The following is a 19,815-nucleotide window of genomic DNA, read 5'->3' on the forward strand; positions in this document are numbered from 1 at the left end:
AGAAGATACAGTTAATTATGTAATTTTATATCCTTTTTTACTTAACGTTATCAAGCACTTTCACATGCTTTTATACATAAACATTGGTTTTGATGATTGTAATAACACTCTGATGATTGGAGTCACTGTAATTTACTTAAATGTTCCCTAAATGTTGGAGATTTGGGTTGTTAACCATCCTCCCTCTCTCCCTCTCTGCCTTTCTCGCTCTCTCTTTTTATTGCTGCAATAAACATATATTTTTTTAATATTTTATTTATTTGTTCGACAGAGAGATCACAAGTAGGCAGAGAGGCAGGCAGAGAGAGAGGAAGAGAAGCAGGCCCCCTGCCGAGCAGAGAGCCCGATGCGGGGCTTGATCCCAAGACCCTGGGATCATGACCTGAGCTGAAGGCAGAGGCTTTAACCCACTGAGCCACCCAGGCGCCCCAGCAATAAACATCTTTAAGCCAAAGTTTTTTCTGGATTTGGGTTTATTTCCTTTGGGAGAGAGTCCCAGAAATGGAATAATTACGGATGAAAGGGTATACACGTTTTTGCAACCCTTGCTGTAAATTGCCAAGTTGTCTGTCAAGGGGCTAGACCAGTTTTTACATTTCCATGAGTAGTATGAGTGGGAGAGTAGGACTGCAGGTTTCAGGGAAGAGGTGGGTGCTCTCTGCTCGGGTGGTCAGAGTCAGCTTTCTATTAAGAGCTGGAGCAGCAAAGGGATCTGAAGCCTGGACGGCTAAGAGCGGGAAGGGATTCTAGAAGTGAGATGTGACAGGCCGTGAGGAGGAGGTCAAGGCGAAGTCGGGGCCCCATCAGAAGTTCAGTTTTGCAGGAGGGAGATGTTGTAAGGGCAGTGGAAGGAGATGAGACTAAAAAATTGGAAAAGGAACAAGTAACGGGGGGTTCCCAGTGCCTGGCTCAGGAGTTGGGACTTTGAGTCATCAGGAGCAACAGATGACAGACACGCTTTTGAGTAGAGGTGGGTGATTGAGTGCACTGCGGTCCCGAGTGACTTGGGTCAAGCCTGTAATTTCCCTTTGTCACCACCACAGATGGGAGCAGCCTCCCCGAGTGGGTGACAGACAACGCTGGGACCCTGCACTTCTCCAGGGTGACTCGTGATGACGCCGGCAACTACACTTGCATCGCCTCCAATGGGCTGCAGGGCCAGATCCGTGCCCATGTCCAGCTCACTGTGGCAGGTGCGACCGTGGCAGAGCCCTGGGACGGGAGGGCAGCCCACAGCCGGCCAGTCCCACGGCTCACTGCTCCTCGCCCCTTGTTGGGCTCTTCCCATCCAGTTTTCATCACCTTCAAGGTGGAGCCAGAGCGCACGACCGTGTACCAGGGCCACACGGCCCTGCTGCGCTGTGAGGCCCAGGGAGACCCTAAGCCGCTCATTCAGTGGAAGGGCAAAGACCGCATCCTGGACCCCACCAAGCTGGGACCTAGGTAGGGCCCATCTGCTTCCCTAGCCCATCGCACCTCTCCTGCAGCCGGTCTTCCCCAGGAGCTAGAGAGGTGGGTAGCGCTGTGGCTTCTTTCCTGGCAGGATGCAGATCTTCCAGAATGGCTCCCTGGTGATCCATGACGTGGCCCCCGAGGACTCGGGCCGCTACACCTGCATCGCGGGCAACAGCTGTAACATCAAGCACACGGAGGCCCCCCTCTATGTTGTGGGTATGTGCTGGGGAGCTGTGTCCTGTAGAGGAAGTGCTGGGGCCACACTTCTTTCTCATCTTTGTTTTCGTCGGACCCCTGTATACGGAGAACCCTGAAATCCTTTTTTATGTTAGGGGCTGGGATTCAGCTGGCTCTGCTCCCACCATGCTGTGGCATAATGTTGGGTTCCTTGCTGAGCTGTTGCTGATTTAACATTCCACAGCTGGTGTGTGTGTGTGTGTGTTGGGAGGGGTGTGTGTGGGGGGGTGTAGGGGTGGTCCTCTTGTCCTAAAATGCTTCTTGCCAGGTCTCCTGCAGTGGCTGCACATATCTCTGGGGGAGTGGGGAGGCAGGGAGGGGAGCAGCCCAGGGTGCCGCGGGAAAGTGTTACTATGCCCCGGAGGCCCAGAGAAAAAGATCCATCTGGTAAAAGGCTCTGCCAGGAGTCAGGGACTCGGGGTTTGGGTCTGGTCTCTCCTCACCAGCTCTCTGCCCTTGGAGGTGTTATTTCTGCTCCAGGGGCTTGGTTCTACATCTGTAAGATGAGAGTGGTTTCAGTGAGAAGTTCTTAAACTTGTGGTTTAGCAGCAGAACTGTTTTTCTAGACAAAATATTCTGTGGAACATTGAATGGATAATAGTGAAATGATAAGGCCTCTTGGTTGAAGTGTTAGGTGTGGGTGGGAATTGGGAAGTCCTAGTGGTGTCCCTAGCGGGCCTCTCTCCCTGTTTCCCTGATGATTCCTGGCTCCTCTTTCACCATGGGACCCTAGGCCATTGAGAGCCCCTAGTCTGGAAGATCCTTTCCGCAGACACGTTCTTGAACGTGTATTCTGTGTCCGGCCATCTGGGATCCTAAATCAGGAATTCCCAAATGCTGCTCTTAAGGGACTGGTTCAAGATACCAAGTCCACTCAGGAAGCTTGTCAGCGATAGTGTGGGTTTGTGTTAGCGTCCTGACAGGTGTGTTTCTTTTTATGTGTGTCCCTGGCCTCACATCTCAGATGCACCCCAGCTTGGGAATCACTGGCCTCAGATCCTTCAGAACTTCTGTGACTTCAGTGGGGCCCTAGGACCCACCCCTTGTTAAAGCCAGAGACCGTGGTGACCCGCCCTGGTTCTCTGGTTTGGTCAGGCCATTGGGTGTCTGGGAGGTGGTCGTCGACTAGGAGGAGGTGGGAAGGTGGTTGCCTCTGTAGGGTGGGGAGGGGCTGGGAGCGAAGGAGGGCTGGGTTGGCCTCAATGGGCCCTGCCCAGACCCCTCTCTGTGTCTCTCAGACAAGCCAGTGCTGGAGGAGTCTGAGGGTCCAGGCAGCCCTCCCCCCTACAAGATGATCCAGACCATCGGGCTGTCTGTGGGTGCTGCTGTGGCCTACATCATTGCCGTGCTGGGCCTCATGTTCTACTGCAAGAAGCGCTGCAAGGCCAAGCGCCTCCAGAAGCAGCCGGAGGGCGAGGAGCCCGAGATGGAGTGTCTCAACGGTGAGGGATGGCCTTTGGCGGCGGGGAGGTGTGCGGGTACTGAGCACCCCCTGGTGGCCACAGAGAGAGCTGTGGTGCTTGCCTGCTGGGGCTCTAGGCGATCTGGCCCCAACCCCAGCTGGAATCCTGGAGTTGGCCCATTACCCCGGCTTGGGGAGCTGAGCAGCCTGGTTCACGACCTCCTCATGGGAGGCTCAGGGCCGGCTTCTACCTTGCTGGGCCTGTTTCTCCCTGTGCCGCTAAACCACAAGCACAATTAATACATGCTTTCGTATTTCAGTGGCACACTTGTCTCCTGCCCATTCAGTTCCCCCAGGGACATCCTGCTGGTTCCCCTGCTCTTGCCCTTCTCTCAGAGGCATTGCTGGGTTGCACCTATCCATCTAGGCATTCCAAAGCAGGGCCTGGGTCTCCCTCATTGTACTTCCCCTTTGTGTCCGGTTAGGGCTTTGTGCAGTGGAGGCCCCACGAAAGCAAAGCCCCTTAGATTGATGCAGTGTTGAGGGGCCGGTGGGCCAGATGAGGCCTGTGTACCTGGTTCTTTCTCAGAGGTAGTAGTCAGCTGTGTCCATCAGTGCTTTTACTCTAAGGGATGCCTATACCCCACCCCATCAGTTCACCAGTTGGACTGGCCTTTTTTGTGTGGAACACCATGACTGGACCCATTTGATAGAAGGAGAGGTTTGGGGGAGAGAAGTGAGGTGCCCATGGTGGCCAGAGTGTCTAGTCTTATGTTGCTGCCTCCCAACCATGCCTCTTCTTCCCAGGTGGGCCTTTGCAGAACGGGCAGCCCTCCGCGGAGATCCAAGAGGAAGTGGCCCTGACCAGCTTGGGCTCCGGCCCTGCGGCCACCAACAAACGCCACAGCACAACTGATAAGATGCATTTCCCGAGGACCAGCCTGCAGGCCATCACCACACTGGGTATGTCGCCTTGGCTGCAGCGGTCACAGCATAATGACAGGCCTGTCTGGAGGCTAGGTTAGGGCTGCTGGCTCCAAGGTCCCTAAAACCCAGAGCCTGGGAGCCAGGGGCAGGAAGCACAGGGGAGATAATCCCAGTGTGTCCCCACACCTGTACACGGCTCACCTCCCTGGCTGTAGTCACTCCCTGTGCCTTATTTACTTGGTGTTTCCTTCAGATTGGCTGCCTTTAAAAACAGAAAAAAACAAAATTAATGCAAGTTAGTGTTGTTCTAGGAAAAAATGTGAGAAATTACAGATTTGTGGCAGTTAAATTTTTTCTGAGGATATGTTAAAACATGGAGCTATTAACATGTTTATTAAGAGCCTCCTAAAATTCTCACACCAGCCATCCTTTGGAAAATGCTGATACTATTGGAGACCATGAAGCCCAGGGCAGGGCGGGGAGTGGTTTGCTTAGGGTCGCCCCTCAGGTGGATGGGTGGGGTGCAGCCAAGACTCCCCTCTGGTGACAGAGGGGCAAGGCACCCCCCCCCACCACCACCCCGGGAGGAGCTTCCCTGCTGGGGTGAGAGCAGCTGGCTGACCCAGACCTGTACCCACAGGGAAAAGTGAGTTTGGGGAGGTGTTCCTGGCGAAGGCGCAGGGCGTGGAGGAGGGGGTGGCAGAGACCCTGGTGCTTGTGAAGAGCCTCCAGAGCCGAGACGAGCAACAGCAGCTGGACTTCCGGAGGGAGTTCGAGATGTTCGGGAAGCTGAACCATGCCAATGTGGTGCGGCTCCTGGGGCTGTGCCGGGAAGCCGAGCCCCACTACATGGTGCTGGAGTACGTGGACCTGGTATGCTGGGGGGGGCCCTGCCGGTTTGGGGGTAGCACCATGGAGCCTTGTCTCATGTTGTGTCAGCTTGCTGGGAGACGCTTGCCCCCCCGGACACTCCGCCGCCTGTCCCCGCTAGCTCTTCGACACCTGCCGTTCCTTGACTGAACGGCACCTTGACTGGTGCTCCCTTCTTCCTGTCTGCCGGCCCCCGTGTGTGGGGCTGGTCCCCAGCTTCTCACTCTGCACACCACCCAGATGCATCCCAGGTCTTCTTCCTGGACACACGTTTTCTTCCATTTGTCATTTTCCTTCTCTGCCGGGCTCATCACCCCCCTGAGAATAAAACTTAGCAGACCCAGCTTTCCTTCTTGGAAATCCTTCCTGGCATCCTCTTCCCTCTGGGGCACCAGTTTTAGCCCCATTGCCAGCCTTCTCTTTCCATCTCACCTGTCCCGCCTGGAGCTGCCCCATACTCTGAATTCCCCAACCCCTTGGTCCCCTAACCTTTACTCCCTTGGTCCTCAGGCTGCTGCTCGTTACATCCTCGGGTCGGCTGGGGAGAGGGGGAGCAGTCCTCCTCCTTGCCACTGGCAAGCCCTTATGAGTATTTTATATATGTTTCTGCCGCTACTGCTCCCTCAGTATATTTCTTAGGTGATAAACCCCCAGAGGACAGAGATGTCCTCTCAGGGGTCTGTGATGGTTAGGAGCTGTGTTTTCCACTTGATTCCCTGAAGGCAGGAGTCTTGTCACTTGCCTGTCTGGGGCTCTGCCGAGGGTAGGAATGGCAGTCCTGCTGTCTCTGTGACTGAGAGAGCTTCTAGAAGCCATCTCTTAGATATTTTTAAAATTCCCACTGGACTTCCCCCAGTGGAGGGGGAGCTGGCCAGGGTGGGTGTACAGGGCCAGGGGTTCTCTCCTGCTCAGCTGGGTGCTCTGGAAGCCCCTGATGGGTTTAATGCTTTGGAGAGAACAGTTGGCCTCTGACCTGACAGAAGTGCTCGGCTTTTCCCTTAGGGAGACCTCAAACAGTTCCTGAGGATTTCCCAGAGCAAAGATGAAAAACTGAAGCCACAGCCCCTCAGTACCAAGCAGAAGGTAAGGACAGGGCGGGAGAGGTCCTCAAGGGTGGGTCAGGATCAAGGGCCATCTTGGTGACAGAGGTGCCGCTGATGGAATGTTCCCTGCGGACAAGGCAGGACTTTACATACATTATCTTAACCATCACAATAGTCCTCGGAAACAAATGTCATTAGCCCCATTTTGCAGATAAAGAAACCGAGGCTTTGAGAGGTTAAGGGACTTGTCACAGATCTTGTAACTCTGAAATGCCTTTGTGTGGCCGCACGGTGCCTTCGTTTGGAAGGGCTGCTCTTCACCCTTGCCGAGTAGGAGGACATCGGCTCCTGTAGTGAGCGCTGAGCTGGGGGAGTGGTGAGGGCCGGGCAGGATGGGCTGTGGCCCTCCAGAGTGTTTCGTCAGCCTCTGAGCGTGGATGACTTCCGTGAAAGGTCTACTCATGTTTTGCCCACTGTGGTTTTCACACTTTCACTCGGGCTGCGGGCTGCCCGCAGCGTTTCCTTCCACTTCTCCTGCCTTCTGGGCCCAGATACCTGGCCGGGGGCCCCACAGTGAAGACCTGACTTGAAACAGTGATATAGGGAAAGTTACCTACTACCCTCTGCCCACCTCAGACAATTCCTTCTGTGGCCCAGCTCTTTCTGCCCACAGCCTCCTTCCCTCCCCTCTGAAATGGGGCTGCCTCCTTCTCTGGGCCTGGGCATCCCACTACCAAGCTGACAGCAGAGTCACCTCAGAGATGAGTCACAGCTCAGGGCAGGTAGGTAGCGACGGCTAGGGCCCTCCCTCCCAGGTGATGGTTCCTTGCCTTCTAGGCCCACCAAGCTCACAGATTCTAGGGGCAGGGCAGACAGGCATGGCTGTTCGATAAGTTAGGGAAATGGGACCCATCACCCGGGTACTCTCTGGGAAAGTCACTCTGCACCCCCAGGCTAACTTCCTTGTAGTTGTAGGTGAATTTAGTGAGGCCCACACAGGACAGGGGACCTGGCCCCACATCACCCACAGCTGGCCTCCTGACACCAGGCCCTGGCTCCATCCCCAAGAGGCAGCAGCGACTGTCTGCAGTGGCTGTAGATGGAAAGCTGGGGGACAGTGTGTGCCCCTCCCACTAAGGAGTGTGTCAGGGACATGCAAGGAGCCAGTGAGTCTCTACTGAACCAGTCCCGGCCCCTAGCAGGGTTGCAGAACGGAAACTGCCAGGCATCCTTAGGGCATCTAAGATCTAGTGGGGGAGCTTGGGAAAATGAATATGGCGAGTGCCTTACAGACTTCAGGGACGACACAGAAAGTGAGTGAGAGACAGAAATTAAGAAACACTGAAGACCTCCACATCCTTTAGGTGGACACATGGTGTGGTTAACAAAGAGGGTTTCCTGGGGCGCCTGGGTGGCTCAGTTGTAAAGGGTCTGCCTTCAGCTCAGGTCATGATCCCGGAGTCCTGGAATCAAGCCCCATGTTGGGCTCTCTGCTCAACCAGGAGTCTGCTTCTCCCTCTCCAATTCCCCCTGCTTGTGTTCTCTCTCTCACTGTGTCTCTCTCAAATAAATAAGGAAAATCTTAAAAAAAGAAGAAAAAAAAAAAAGAAGGTTTCCTGGTCAAAAAAGCAGTTTGAGTTCAGTTCTCAAGGAGAGGAAGTAGTTGAATGGCAGGAAGGGGATGGCTTTAGGATAGAGGGGAGTCAGGTAGTTTTCTTGGGGACCAGGACATAGGCAGGCAGAACAGGAAATCAGTTACCTCTGTCACATGACCTAAAAGACTCTCTTTGGCTGAAAGTCATTATCACCTGTGCTAAAGATCTGTCCTCCATTTTTCACCCCTAGCATCGTAAATCTGATGGGGGAGCTTTCATAAGTCGTGTTCCGCACAGTCTCAGGACAATATTCAGCATCAAATGGGAAGTGGGGTTTGCGTAAAATAAAAAATGCAGGTTCTAGACCGAGGGGATTAAAATGTCTTAGGGTGGGGTCTGAGGACCTACATTTTTCAAACAGGCTCTCCAGCTGATTCTTTTTTTTTTTTTTTAAAGATTGATTCATTGATTGATTGATTTGAGAGAGAGCAAAAAAACACAAGCAGGGGGAGCAGTAGAGGGAGAGGAAGAAGCAGGCTCCACACTGAGCAGGGAGCCCAATGCAGGGCTCTATCACGGCCCCGGGACTATGACCTGAGCTGAAGACAGACACTTTATCATCTGAGCCACCCAGGCACCCCTAAAGTCACACTTTCAAAATACTGTATTTGATACACTTGGTATTTCTATCTTATTTTTTTTTAACCTACTAAATTGATTCTGATACTCATGTGGATCTTCATTAGTAACTTGAAAAATCCCCCCAAATGGAGATTGCATGAAAATGTAACTTAGTAGGAAGGATCTACTAAAATCATAGATACTTTCTTGTACTAATAATCTAGTGAGCTGTTACACCACTTTCTAGTCTTAGGATTCTAGGGGAATAGAAGGAGGAAGAGTTAGTTTGCAAGGGGTGGTGGGATGGTAGGCAGGGTGTCCCCTTGGTCTCGTGGAATTGGAACCAGAGTGCCTAGCTGGCATGGGTGGGCTGCAGGAAGCCCCGGGAGAATTTTAGGACCGCAGCGGGATAGCGCTGGAAATCAGACATAGGCCCTGGGTGTTGGCATAATTAGAGATAATGCATGTTTTGAGTCGCTAATGAGGTGATGGAGATTTTGAAATCTGGGGGCCATAACCTGTGACTCATCTGTGGGTCCTGGCAAGCTAAGGACAGGACCAGGAGCAGGTTCAGCTTAGCATGCCTTGAGGACAGCGGTGTGTGCAGTCAGATGCTGCAGGGGTTAGACAGAACGTGGGCAAGCCCTGAGGCTGGCATGTTGGTTGTGTAGATAGGTCCTTGTGTGGTGGTGGCTTGGGTCAGTGGTTCTGAAGAATTTCTGGCCATGATGGAAATAGTTTATAGCTGCCGCTGTCCAGTGTGGTAGTCACTAGCCTCATGGGGCTACTGAGCATTTAGAATGTGGCTAGAGCTACTGAGGAACTGAATTCTTTTTTTTTTTTTTTAAAGACTTTACCCATTTATTTGACAGACAAGAGATCACAAGTAGGCAGAGAGGCAGGCAGAGAGAGACGAGGAAACAGGCTTTCTGCCAAGCAGAGAGCCCTATGCGGGGCATGATACCAGGACCCTGGGATCATGACCTGAGCCAAAGTCAGAGGCTCTAACCCACTAAGCCACCCAGGTGCCCCGAGGAACTGAATTCTTAATTTCATTAAGTTTTAATTCACTTAAGGAGCCACACAGGGCAAGGGGCTACTGTTTTGGACAACAAGGGTTTAGACCATTGTTTCACTTTTTTTTTTCCCCCTGATGTTAACGAAGTATAGTTTTATGTAACTTTATAACGTGTTCTGCATTCAGTTTGCTTTTTCCTGAACCATTTCTCAAACTCGCGAGCCCCGGTGTCAGGCTCCTGCTCAGCGGGGAGTCTGCTTCTCCCTCTCCCTCTGCTACTCCCTGCTACCCTTACCCTCCCCCCAAATAAAATATGTAAAAAATATTTTTAAAAAAATAGTTTTAAGGGGCGCCTGGGTGGTTCAGTGGGTTAAGCCTCTGCCTTTGGCTCAGGTCATGATCCCAGGGTCCAGGGATTGAGCCCCGCATTGGGCTCTTTGCTCAGCAGGGAGCCTGCTTCCTCCCTCTCTCTCTGCCTGCCTCTCTGCCTACTTGTGATCTCTGTTTGTCAAATAAATAAATAAATCTTAAAAAAAGAAAAAAAATAGTTTTAAAAGAGTCACATGCTCTACCTGAGCCAGCCAGGGGCCCCATTTTCAGGTTTTTGAGGAGCCTCCATACTATTTTCCAGAATGGCTGCACCAATTTACATTCCCATCAACAGTGCACAAGAGTTCCTCTTTCTTCACACTCTTGCCAACGTTTGTTACTTCTTGTCTTTTTGATACTAGCCATTCTGACAGGTGTGAGGGGGTATCTCACTGTGGTTTTGATTTGCTTGTTTCCTTGATGATGAGTGATGTTGAACACCTTCTTATGTGTCTGTTGGCCATCTGGATGTAGACCATTATTTTTATTTTATTTTTTAAAAGATTTTATTTATTTGAGAGAGAGAGCATGAGAAGGGAGAAGGTCAGAGGGAGAAGCAGACTCCCCGCTGAGCAGGGAGCCTGATGCGGGGACTCGATCCTGGGTCTCCAGGATCATGACCTTAGCGGAAGGCAGTTGCTTAACCAACTGAACCCCCCTCAACTAGACACCCCTAGACCTATTTTTAAAACTTTTCTTGACTGAGACCCAGTTGACACAAAAACACATTTTGTATCACAAGCCATCACATGCGTGTGTATGTACATATTTTAATGAAAACTGTTTTATGAATGACATTTACCCTTACTATTAGGTACTCTGATATTTTTTATTCCATTTAAAAGTTTTATTGCTAGTTAAGATGGACTGAATTGGTTTCATGACATACTAACAGGTTGTGACCACAAGTTCGCAAGCCACCCGTGGAGGCAGGGGCGCCGACAAGGATGTCACTGGCCAGTGCACACAGACTGAGATCTGTCTTTGGAGTGACCCCCATCCTTGGTGTGCGGGTTTGGTTCTTCTGCCAACTTTTCCGTGACCCTGGGAGCCAGGCCAGTGAAGCAGCTCAGAGGCAGCCAGGGATGGTGTAGGGTCTGTAGGGTCTGTCGGGTCTGTCTGTAGCCAGCACCTCACCCCGGGGCTTACTGATGAGCAGACAGCCCTTCCTGTGCCCCCATCACCATCACCTGGGAGGGAGAGATGTGATGCAGGAGAGGCAGCTGCGGTATTGAGGAAAGAGCTAGGCTCTGGCATTGGGTGGGGGTGGTACAAAGCCTGGATTGGGACTGTGGGTAAACTGAGGATGGCCCCCACCCTACAGAGTGCAAGCAGGAGAGGCAGCCAGCCTCGCTCAGGGCTCGGCACACAGTAGGGACTCGACACGTTCCTGTGCCCTTTTCTCTGATTAGGTGCTCTCCTCCTTGCAGCAGGCCATCTGCCACTCCCATGCACTAGTTTGCCCTTCGCAACATCAAGAGCATAGAAGGAGATTGCCAGGATGCCTGGGGGACTCAGTCAGCTAAGCGTCTGCCCTTGGCTCAGGTCATGATCCGAGGCTCTGGGATAGAGTTCTGCATCTAGCTCCTTGCTCACTGGGGAGTCTGCATCTCCCTCTGCCCACCACTCCCCCTGCTTGTGCTCTGTCTCTGACAAATAAAGAAATAAAATCTTAAGAAGAAAAAGCAGATTAACCATAATCTTTGTAGCTTTTTTCCTTTTTTAAGATTTTCATTTATTTGAGAGAGAGAGAGAAAATGAGCAAGGTAGCGGGAGGTACGGGGGGAGAGAGAGAGAAACACGCTCCCCCACCGAGCAGGGAGCCTGACTCAGGGCTCGATCCCCAGACCCTGAGATTATGACCAGAGCCAAAGGCAGATGCATAACCAACTGAGCCACCCAGGCGTCCCTATGAGCTACTGTCATTATTGGCCCACACATGGGCTGCTTTTACTTAGTGTTATTTTAAAATTTTTGTTTACTTGCTTATTTATTTAAAAGATTTTATTTATTTATTTAACAGAGAGAGACACAGTTTAAGAGAGAGAGAGAGAGAACACAAGCAGGGGGAGTCGGGGAGGGAGAAGCAGGCTCCCCGCTGAGCAGGGAGCCCAATGTGGGACTCGATCCCAGCACCCTGGGATCATGACCTGAGCCAAAGGCAGATGCTTAACAACTAAGCCATCCAGGCACCCACTTAGTGTTATTTTTTGTGTTTATTGACAATTTGTGTGTGTGTGTGTGTGTGTGTGTTTAGTAAGTTTTATTTTGATATTTCAAGCTTCAAAGAGTGTAGGATTAATTCAAGGAACTTGTACAAACCATTTACCCAGATTCTGTCGTTTGCATTTTGCCCCATTGACTTTATCTTTTTCTCTCCATGGGTACATGGATATTAGTTTCATGCATTTATTTATTTATTTATTAAAGATTTTATTTATTGATTTGACAGACAGAGATCACAAGTAGGCAGAGAGGCAGACAGAGAGAGAGGAAGAGAAGCAGGCCTCCTGCCGAGCAGAGAGCCCGATGCGGGGCTCGATCCCAGGACCCTGGGATCATGACCCGAGCAGAAAGCAGAGGCTTTAACCCACTGAGCCCAGGCGCCCCCTCATGCATTTATTTTTTCCCTGAACCACCTGAGATAAATTGGAGACAGACTTTGACCTTTCACAATCAGATATATGTAGAACGATATCACGGGACCTTGATTATTATTTCTGTGCTGACATCAGTTGCTGGCCACATTCTGATCTTCACCTCTCTATGATGGCATTCCTCGGCGGCTGACTTCTCCCTTATGGGTCCTGTATGGACCCATATGCCTGGAGAAACACACAGCTGGCCAGTGACTTGTTGAATAATCTTTCCCAGGGACTGTTTTTCATTTGTTTGCTTTGTTTTTTTGTTTGTTTGTTTAATTTTATTTATTCATGAGAGAGAGAGAGAAGCAGAAGAAGCAGGTTCCCCACTGAGCAGGGAGCCCAATGTGAGACTTGATCCCAGGACCCCAGGATCATGACCTGAGCTGAAGGCAGACAATTAACCATGTGAGCCACCCAGGCGCCCCAAGTTTGCTTTGTTTTTATATACGAGGAAATGCTTCAGATCATATGTGTCCCCAGTGGTTGCTCCTGAGGTTTGCATATAAGGCGACAGAGGGGCTGTGGATCTTTCAAGCACTCTTCTGGCCTTCTACTTTTCCCTGTGGGCATGGACCACCTTCTTCCTGGTGGCGGCAACCCTCTGCAGATACAGTTCTCATCTCCCCTCCAGACTGCCCTCTTGCTGAGAACCCCGTCCTCCTGTGCCTACTATATTCCACCGGCGCCCAGTGGTGTGTGGTACACAGTAGGTGCTCAGTATTTGTTCAGTGCATTGATACATACTTTGAAAATGTTACTATAACTGAATTGTAATTCCATTTAATATGTTACATCATATATATGACATCATACAGATGGCTCGACTTTTTTTTTTAAAGATTTTATTTATTTATTTGACGGGGAGAGATACAGCAAGAGAGAGAACACAAACAGGTGGAGTGGGAGAGGGAGAAGCAGGCCTCCCGCTGAGCGGGGAACCCCATGTGGGGCTGGATCCCAGGACCCGGGGATCATGACCTGGGCCAAAGGCAGACACTTAACAGCTGAGCCACCCAGGCACCCCAATGGCTTGATGTTTTAAAAAGGATATCAGTGAAAAATATCCCCCACTGTCTTACACTTTGGAAAAGAATTTCACACTATTTTGTAGAGCTAGAGATACTCTTAGTCCATAACACTTGCCTTAGCATCTTAAAGAACTTGTGCATGTAGGGGCACCTGGGTGGCTCAGTGGGTTAAAGCCTCTGCCTTCGGCTCAGGTCGTGATCCCAGGGTTCTGGGATCGAGCCCCACATCAGGCTCTCTGCTCAGCATGGATCCTGCTTCCTCCTCTCTCTCTGCCTGCCTCTCTGCCTACTTGTGATCTCTCTCTCTCTGTCAAATAAAATAAAATCTTAAAAAAAAAAACACAAAACCCTCGTGCACATGTACCCATCAGAACAGTCATAGCAGCCCTGTTCTTAGAAGAACTGGAAAAAATAAAACAAACACAAATATCCATTGGTATTGGAATAAATGAGTTGTGGCATATTCCTGCTGAAAAGGGACAGAGTACAGTGGTCCCTGCAAAAAAAAAGGCTGAATCTCAGTGTTGTATGAAAGGGTCAAGGCACAAAAATGTAGGCATTCTGTATGCTTCCAGCTTTGTCCGGTTCCAGAACAGCAATACTAAGTTCTGTTGTTTAGGAATGTATGTGGCAGTGGTAAAACTATAAAGAACGGCCAAGAAGCGATTATAGAAGTTGGGATAGAGGTTACCTCTGAGCGGGAGAGTATATATGATAAGGAAGGAGGCTTTCTGGCTTCGGGGATTCTGGTGTCATTAGGTTTTGTTTCTATTTGTTTACTTAGCGAGAGTTGCCTGGGTGTGAGCATTATAATTATTTCTGGAAGTGTATATATATTTTACGGATTCTTCTGTATGCAATTCAGAATTTAAATAGTAATAAGGGGCACCTGGGTGGCTCAGTCAGTTGAGTGTCTACCTTTGACTCAGGTCATGATCATGATCTCAGGGTCCTAGGATCAAGTCCCACATCGGGCTCCCTGCTCAATGGGGAGCCTGCTTCTCCCTCTCCACCCCCGCAATTTGTGTGTTCTCTCTCTTGCTCTATCTCAGATAAATAAATAAAATCTTTATTAAAAAAATTTTTTTTTTAAGATTTTTATTTACTTGACAGACAGCAAGAGAGGGAACACAACCAGGGCAAGTGGGAGAGAGAGGGAAGCAAGCTTCCTGCTGAACAGGAAGCCCGACTCGGGCCTTGATCCCAGGACCCTGGGATCATGACCTGAGCGGAAGGCAGACGCTTAGCCAACTGAGCCACTCAGGCATCTTATTTCCCTACTTTTTTCTACTCCGTAGTCCCCAATTCCTTTCCTTGGGGGCAACCAGTTATACATGTATGTACATTCTCACACACACACACACACACACATTTTGTTGTTGTTTTGTTCTATACACTGCTGGAGGAAAACATGATTTTGAAGTAAAAAGGAACAACCCATAAACATATAAACTATGATTACTGCCCAGTTCTTTTCTTCCCCTCTCCCCTTTTAAGAAGATTTATTTGGGGTGTCTGGGTGGCTCAGTCTGTTAAGCCTCTGCTTTTGGCTGGGGTCGTGATCCCAGGGTCCTGGGATTGAGCCTTGCACTGGGCTCCCTGCTCGGTGGGGAGCCTGCCTCTCCCTCTTCTCCCTTCTCATGCTCTCTCTTACAGTCTCTCTCTCTCTCTCTCAAATCAATAAAATCTTTTAAAAATGCCTTAAAAAGATTTATTTATTTCAGAGAGAGAGTGTGTGTGACCATTGGGGAGAAAATTTCAAGCAGATTCCCCACTGAGCTGAGCCCAAAGCAGGGCTCAACATGGGGCTCAATCTCCCAGCCCTGAGATCTTAACCTGAGCTGAAACCAAGAGTCTGTCACTTGACCGACTTAGTCCCCCAGGCACCAACTGCCCAGTTATTTTTCACCCAACAAGGGGTCACTGTTTGGTCTCCCTGCCCCATGTGCCATTTACCTCATCTAACACCTGCTGTGTGCCAGAGTGGTTCCAAGAGCATAATTTCATTTAGCTCAGTTCTTCTAACAAGCCAGTGAGACAGGTGCTGTTAGTAGCCGCATTTTACAGAGAAGGAAAGCGAGGCTGTTGTATCTTTGCTTTGGGGCTTCCTATGCATCATGCTGATGGCATTGAGACCTCACCAAGGGTTGTGCCAAAGACAGTCATCTTGATCTCTAGTCCTGGGCTGCTCTGACAGGCCCCTTTCTCGCTGCAGGTGGCACTGTGCACCCAGGTGGCCCTGGGCATGGAGCACTTGTCCAACAATCGTTTTGTGCACAAGGACCTGGCCGCTCGGAACTGCCTGGTCAGCGCCCAGAGACAGGTGAAGGTGTCGGCCCTGGGGCTCAGCAAGGACGTGTACAACAGGTAGAAGGGCCCCAGTTGGGTATGGCGAGGGGCAGACGGCGGGTGGGGCTTGGGGGTATGTGGGAAAGGGCTTAGCATCCACTTGACCTAAGGCTGAAGGGCTTGAGAGGGGACAGAGCCTCCCCATCCTTTCTTCAAAGGTGCCGCAGCCTTCCTAGCCAGTGGGCCCTGACGCTTAGACATTATCTCTGCTAACCATTTTTAAAATAACTAATCAAACTTTATAACAGTTCATGTATAATTTAGCCATTCATACGGTTCCCTCTGCAACTTCCTGAATTCGGTAATCACTATATTGAAGCCCAGTGCTTCGAGCTCAGCAGCGGTGGCCAGGGACTGCCCTGGGGTGCCAGGAAACACCGCACAGCCTCTTGGGGACCTCCCTGAGGGTCACTCCGGCTCTGCGCCACCACAGCGCGTCTGGCTGTTAGCTTGAGTCCTAATTGGTTTATTGCTAGTAAAGCTTTCGAAGTTTTTTCTCCATTTAACGTGTTCTTGTTTTTTTACATTTTGTTTTAAACAGAAAAATAGATGATTGTTAGCTTTTAAAACTACTAATGTTGAGGCAAATTTTCATTCTTTTTAAAAAATTTTATTTGTTCATTAGAGAGGGAGAGAGAGCACGAGGAGGGAGAGTGGGAGAGGGAGAAGCAGGCTCCCTGCTGAGCAGAGAGCCCGATGCGGGGCTCGATCCTAGGACCCTGAGATCATGACCTGAGCTGAAGGCAGATGCTTAAGCGACTGAGCCACCCAGGCACAACCCCCCCCCCCCCGCCTTTTTTTTTTAAGCTTTAAATTTTGATTCCTAATGGAATTTTTAGGCACCAGACACCACATGGATGCCTCTAAATTTTCATCCAGCATACCCCCATGCTCACCCTAAATGCTACCAATTTCTCTGAATGCCTTGCTGGAGAAAAGCTGGGTTCTAGCCTGGGTATGAGAGCCAGGTCTGGGATGAGGTTGGGATCTCAGGCCGTGTGCCCCATTGTACCCCCTGGTACTCCGTGGGCCATGAGGCCCCGCCCCATGCCTGTGCATGTTTCTTTCCCGTAGTGAGTACTACCACTTCCGCCAGGCCTGGGTGCCACTGCGCTGGATGTCCCCCGAGGCCATCCTGGAGGGTGATTTCTCCACCAAGTCGGATGTTTGGGCGTTTGGCGTGCTGATGTGGGAAGTGTTCACCCACGGAGAGATGCCCCACGGCGGGCAGGCGGATGATGAAGTTCTGGCCGGTAGGCAGTTTGTGTTTCTGAAGGATGATTCCAGATAATCGCCAGGTGCAGGGTCTGCTCAGGGTCCCGGGGCCCACCAAGCCTGCCTCACTTCCCAGGGCTGGTATTAGTAGGTGTCCAGATATGGCTACCCGAGCTGAAATACTGATTAAGTAATACTTTGGTACCGGTTGGTAAATAGTCCTTGATCCCAGTGCCCAGTCCAGCTACTCTGACGCCTGCCCGTTGACCCCACTTCGGTCCTCATGCATTGGGTGCCTCCTGTGGACCCTGCCCTCACCAGCCAGAGAGAGCTGGGGCCAGGATCACGGGAGCCATCACCTTTGATTACAAGATACTTCCCGTATGCCCCTTGCTGGAGTCAGTGCCCACGTACCACTCACTGGCCAGTGCCTCTGACCCCGAGTCGCCCTCGTGTGGCTGCTTGGGGAACTATGGGCTCCACTGGGTGGGACAGGTGTTGAAATGTTTTGACCAAGACTCCATCCATCTTCCCTGCAGACTTGCAGGCTGGAAAGGCTAGACTCCCACAGCCTGAGGGCTGCCCTTCCAAGCTCTACCGTCTGATGCAACGCTGCTGGGCCCTCAGCCCCAAGGACCGGCCGTCCTTCAGCGAGATCGCCAACACCTTGGGAGACAACCCTGCAGACAGCAAGCCGTGAGGAAGGAGCCCAGGCAGGCTGTGCCTCAGGATGGCATGGGCAGGGGAGGATTTCTTCCCACAGCATGATGGGCAAGATCCCTGTCTTCCTTGGCCCCAGGAGCCCTGCCCTGGGACCACAGGCACTATTAAGGTCTGGGCAGGGCCTGGACTTTCCTCCTCTCCCTCATCCTCAGCCCTGGGGAGGCTGATTCAGACCCAGACTGAGTGACTAGGGCCTTGAGCTGGGCAGCCTTCTCTGCCACCCCTTTCCCCATCAGGGACAGTGTGGGTACCTCAGGTAACCCCAATTTCTGGCCTGGGTCTCCTCCCATTGACCAGGTCCAGTTCTGCCACTCACCTGCCAAGTTGGCCCAGGGAGGGCTAGGCTGGAGATGAGCCGGGTCTGAGGGGAGTTCCTTAATATACTCAAGTTTCTGGATAGTTCTGGTCCCTGGGGCCCACCCTGGGCTCTGCACCAGGATTATGGAGGATGCGCCAGTGAATCCTCCCCCCCCCCCGTGGACTTGTGCACACTGACCCAGACCCATGCCGCCTCCTCACCCTTCTCTCCTTTCCTCATCCTAAGTGCCTGGCAGATGAAGGAGTTTTCAGGAGCTTTTCACACTATATAACCCGCCCTTTTTGTATGCACCATGGGCGGCTTTTGTATGTACTTGCAGCGTGGGGTGGGGGGCATGCGAGGGAGGGGTGGGCCCTGGAGGAGGTGGGAGGGTGGGCCACCCCTGCCTCACACCTTTATTGTTGTTGTTGTTGTTTGTTTGTTTTGTTTTGTTTTGTTTTTTTTAAACACTCGCTGCTCTCAATAAAGAAGCCTTTTTTACAGCCTGCTTCTGATGCTCATTCCCTGCCCTTGCCCATGGATGGTGTCCCTTTGTCCCTCACTTATCAGAAGTGTCCATGTGCTGTCATGAAGTCTTGTGGGGTTTGGACGGGAATGACAAGTAGACACTGGCCTTTCTCTCTGGTTCACGGGGCGTTGAGAATATGGGCCTGGAGGATGCGAAGCCATTTCTTGTCCTTGTGACCCTCTGTTGCTCTCTGACTGCCAACTACTTATTCTTTGCTGGTTGGCTTAATCTCCCACTCAGGTGGGGAGGGTAGAAGGTGGGGAGTCTGGGAGCAAGTTAGAGTTGGATTGGAGAAGGAGTTAATGATGGATTCAGGTCTCTGAATCCCTGTACGATTCTTGGAGAGAGAGCAAGCAGGTAGAACAGAGCAGAGGGATAGTGCCTGATGCCTCATGGATGCCCTTGCTGAGGGCACTCAACTGGTTTGATTCCCAACCCTTTGTTAGTTAATTAGTTAGTTAGACTTAGTGTCATCAGTCATACTCTGCCTTATTCCAGTAACTTCAGCCTGGTTCCCCATCCAAGAGAAAATCCATAACTCAGTCTTAACTCTGAAATTTCTCTGGTTCCTTCAATTCCTCATCACACTTCTCATTAATGAAAATAACATCTAATATGTATTGGATACCTGTGTTATGCCAGTGACTTTGCTAAGCACTTAGCGTGCATTATCCCGTTGAATCTCTGCAACTAGTCTAGAGCCAGATATTATTATTCTCATTTCTCGGATTAGGAAACTGAAACTCAGAGTGGTTGGGTGCACAGCCAGTAAGTGAGCCACTTACTCGTTGATATACAGTGTGTTATAGCCCACAGATGTATTGGAGGGAAAAAAAAATTTAAGAACAATTTTTCTAGAACATTGTTTTACAAAGTGTGGGTTGCAGCTGGCATTCAAAAAAGAATGAAATGGGGCACCTGGGTGGTTCAGTCAGTTAAGCGTCTGCCTTCAGTTCAGGTCATGATCCCCGGGGTCCTGGGATCCAGTGCCATGTTGGGCTCCCTGCTCAGCAGGGGTCTGCTTCTTCCTCTCTGTGCTCTCTCTCTCAAGGAAATACATAAATATCTTAAAAAATAAAATAAAATAAAAAGAATGAAATGATAGAAACTATCAGAGTACATTGGATACCTTAAGGGTAAGTGTTCTTTTACAAAATGTGATATTGAATACGTTTGTGTGTCTTGGATTATGTCAGCTCTTGTGGTGGCGATGCTGTATAATAAGCCCCTAAATTTCAGTTCTTACAACAATTTATTTTTGTCACGCATGAATCTGCAGGTTGGCGAGGTTCAGCTGATCTTGGCCGGACCTGGTGGAGTTGAGCTGGGCTTGGCTCCAGGCTGTAGGTCTGGCCTGGGTCTCCTCTGTGGGCCCCAGAGCATGCTCTGCTGCAGGGCACTAATGTAAGGGGTCCTGCCGGATCCCACATGGACATATGTAACCATGAGTCTATTAACATTTCATTGGCCAAAGCAGGTCACATGTTGAAA

The 19,815-nt window shown here is 50.7% G+C and overlaps 1 protein-coding gene across 3 annotated transcripts in view; it reads left to right on the top strand.

The window, feature by feature from the left end:
• The window catches only part of PTK7 (protein tyrosine kinase 7 (inactive)), a 64,814-nt gene extending 46,516 nt beyond the window's left edge, over nt 1–18,298 (top strand). For all 3 annotated transcript variants that reach the window (XM_032340033.1, XM_032340031.1, XM_032340032.1), the window contains 10 exons: nt 1,044–1,193; nt 1,293–1,443; nt 1,544–1,671; nt 2,931–3,134; nt 3,902–4,057; nt 4,662–4,894; nt 5,894–5,974; nt 15,426–15,577; nt 16,634–16,812; nt 17,314–18,298. In XM_032340033.1, coding sequence (XP_032195924.1) covers nt 1,044–1,193; nt 1,293–1,443; nt 1,544–1,671; nt 2,931–3,134; nt 3,902–4,057; nt 4,662–4,894; nt 5,894–5,974; nt 15,426–15,577; nt 16,634–16,812; nt 17,314–17,474 — 1,595 coding nt within the window. In that variant the 3' untranslated portion in view covers nt 17,475–18,298. The remainder of the gene's footprint in view (nt 1–1,043; nt 1,194–1,292; nt 1,444–1,543; nt 1,672–2,930; nt 3,135–3,901; nt 4,058–4,661; nt 4,895–5,893; nt 5,975–15,425; nt 15,578–16,633; nt 16,813–17,313) is intronic.
• Nucleotides 18,299–19,815: the final 1,517 nt, after the last annotated feature.

This window comes from Mustela erminea, chromosome 4 (genome assembly GCF_009829155.1).
Source record: "Mustela erminea isolate mMusErm1 chromosome 4, mMusErm1.Pri, whole genome shotgun sequence".
Taxonomy (NCBI): Eukaryota; Metazoa; Chordata; class Mammalia; order Carnivora; family Mustelidae; genus Mustela; species Mustela erminea.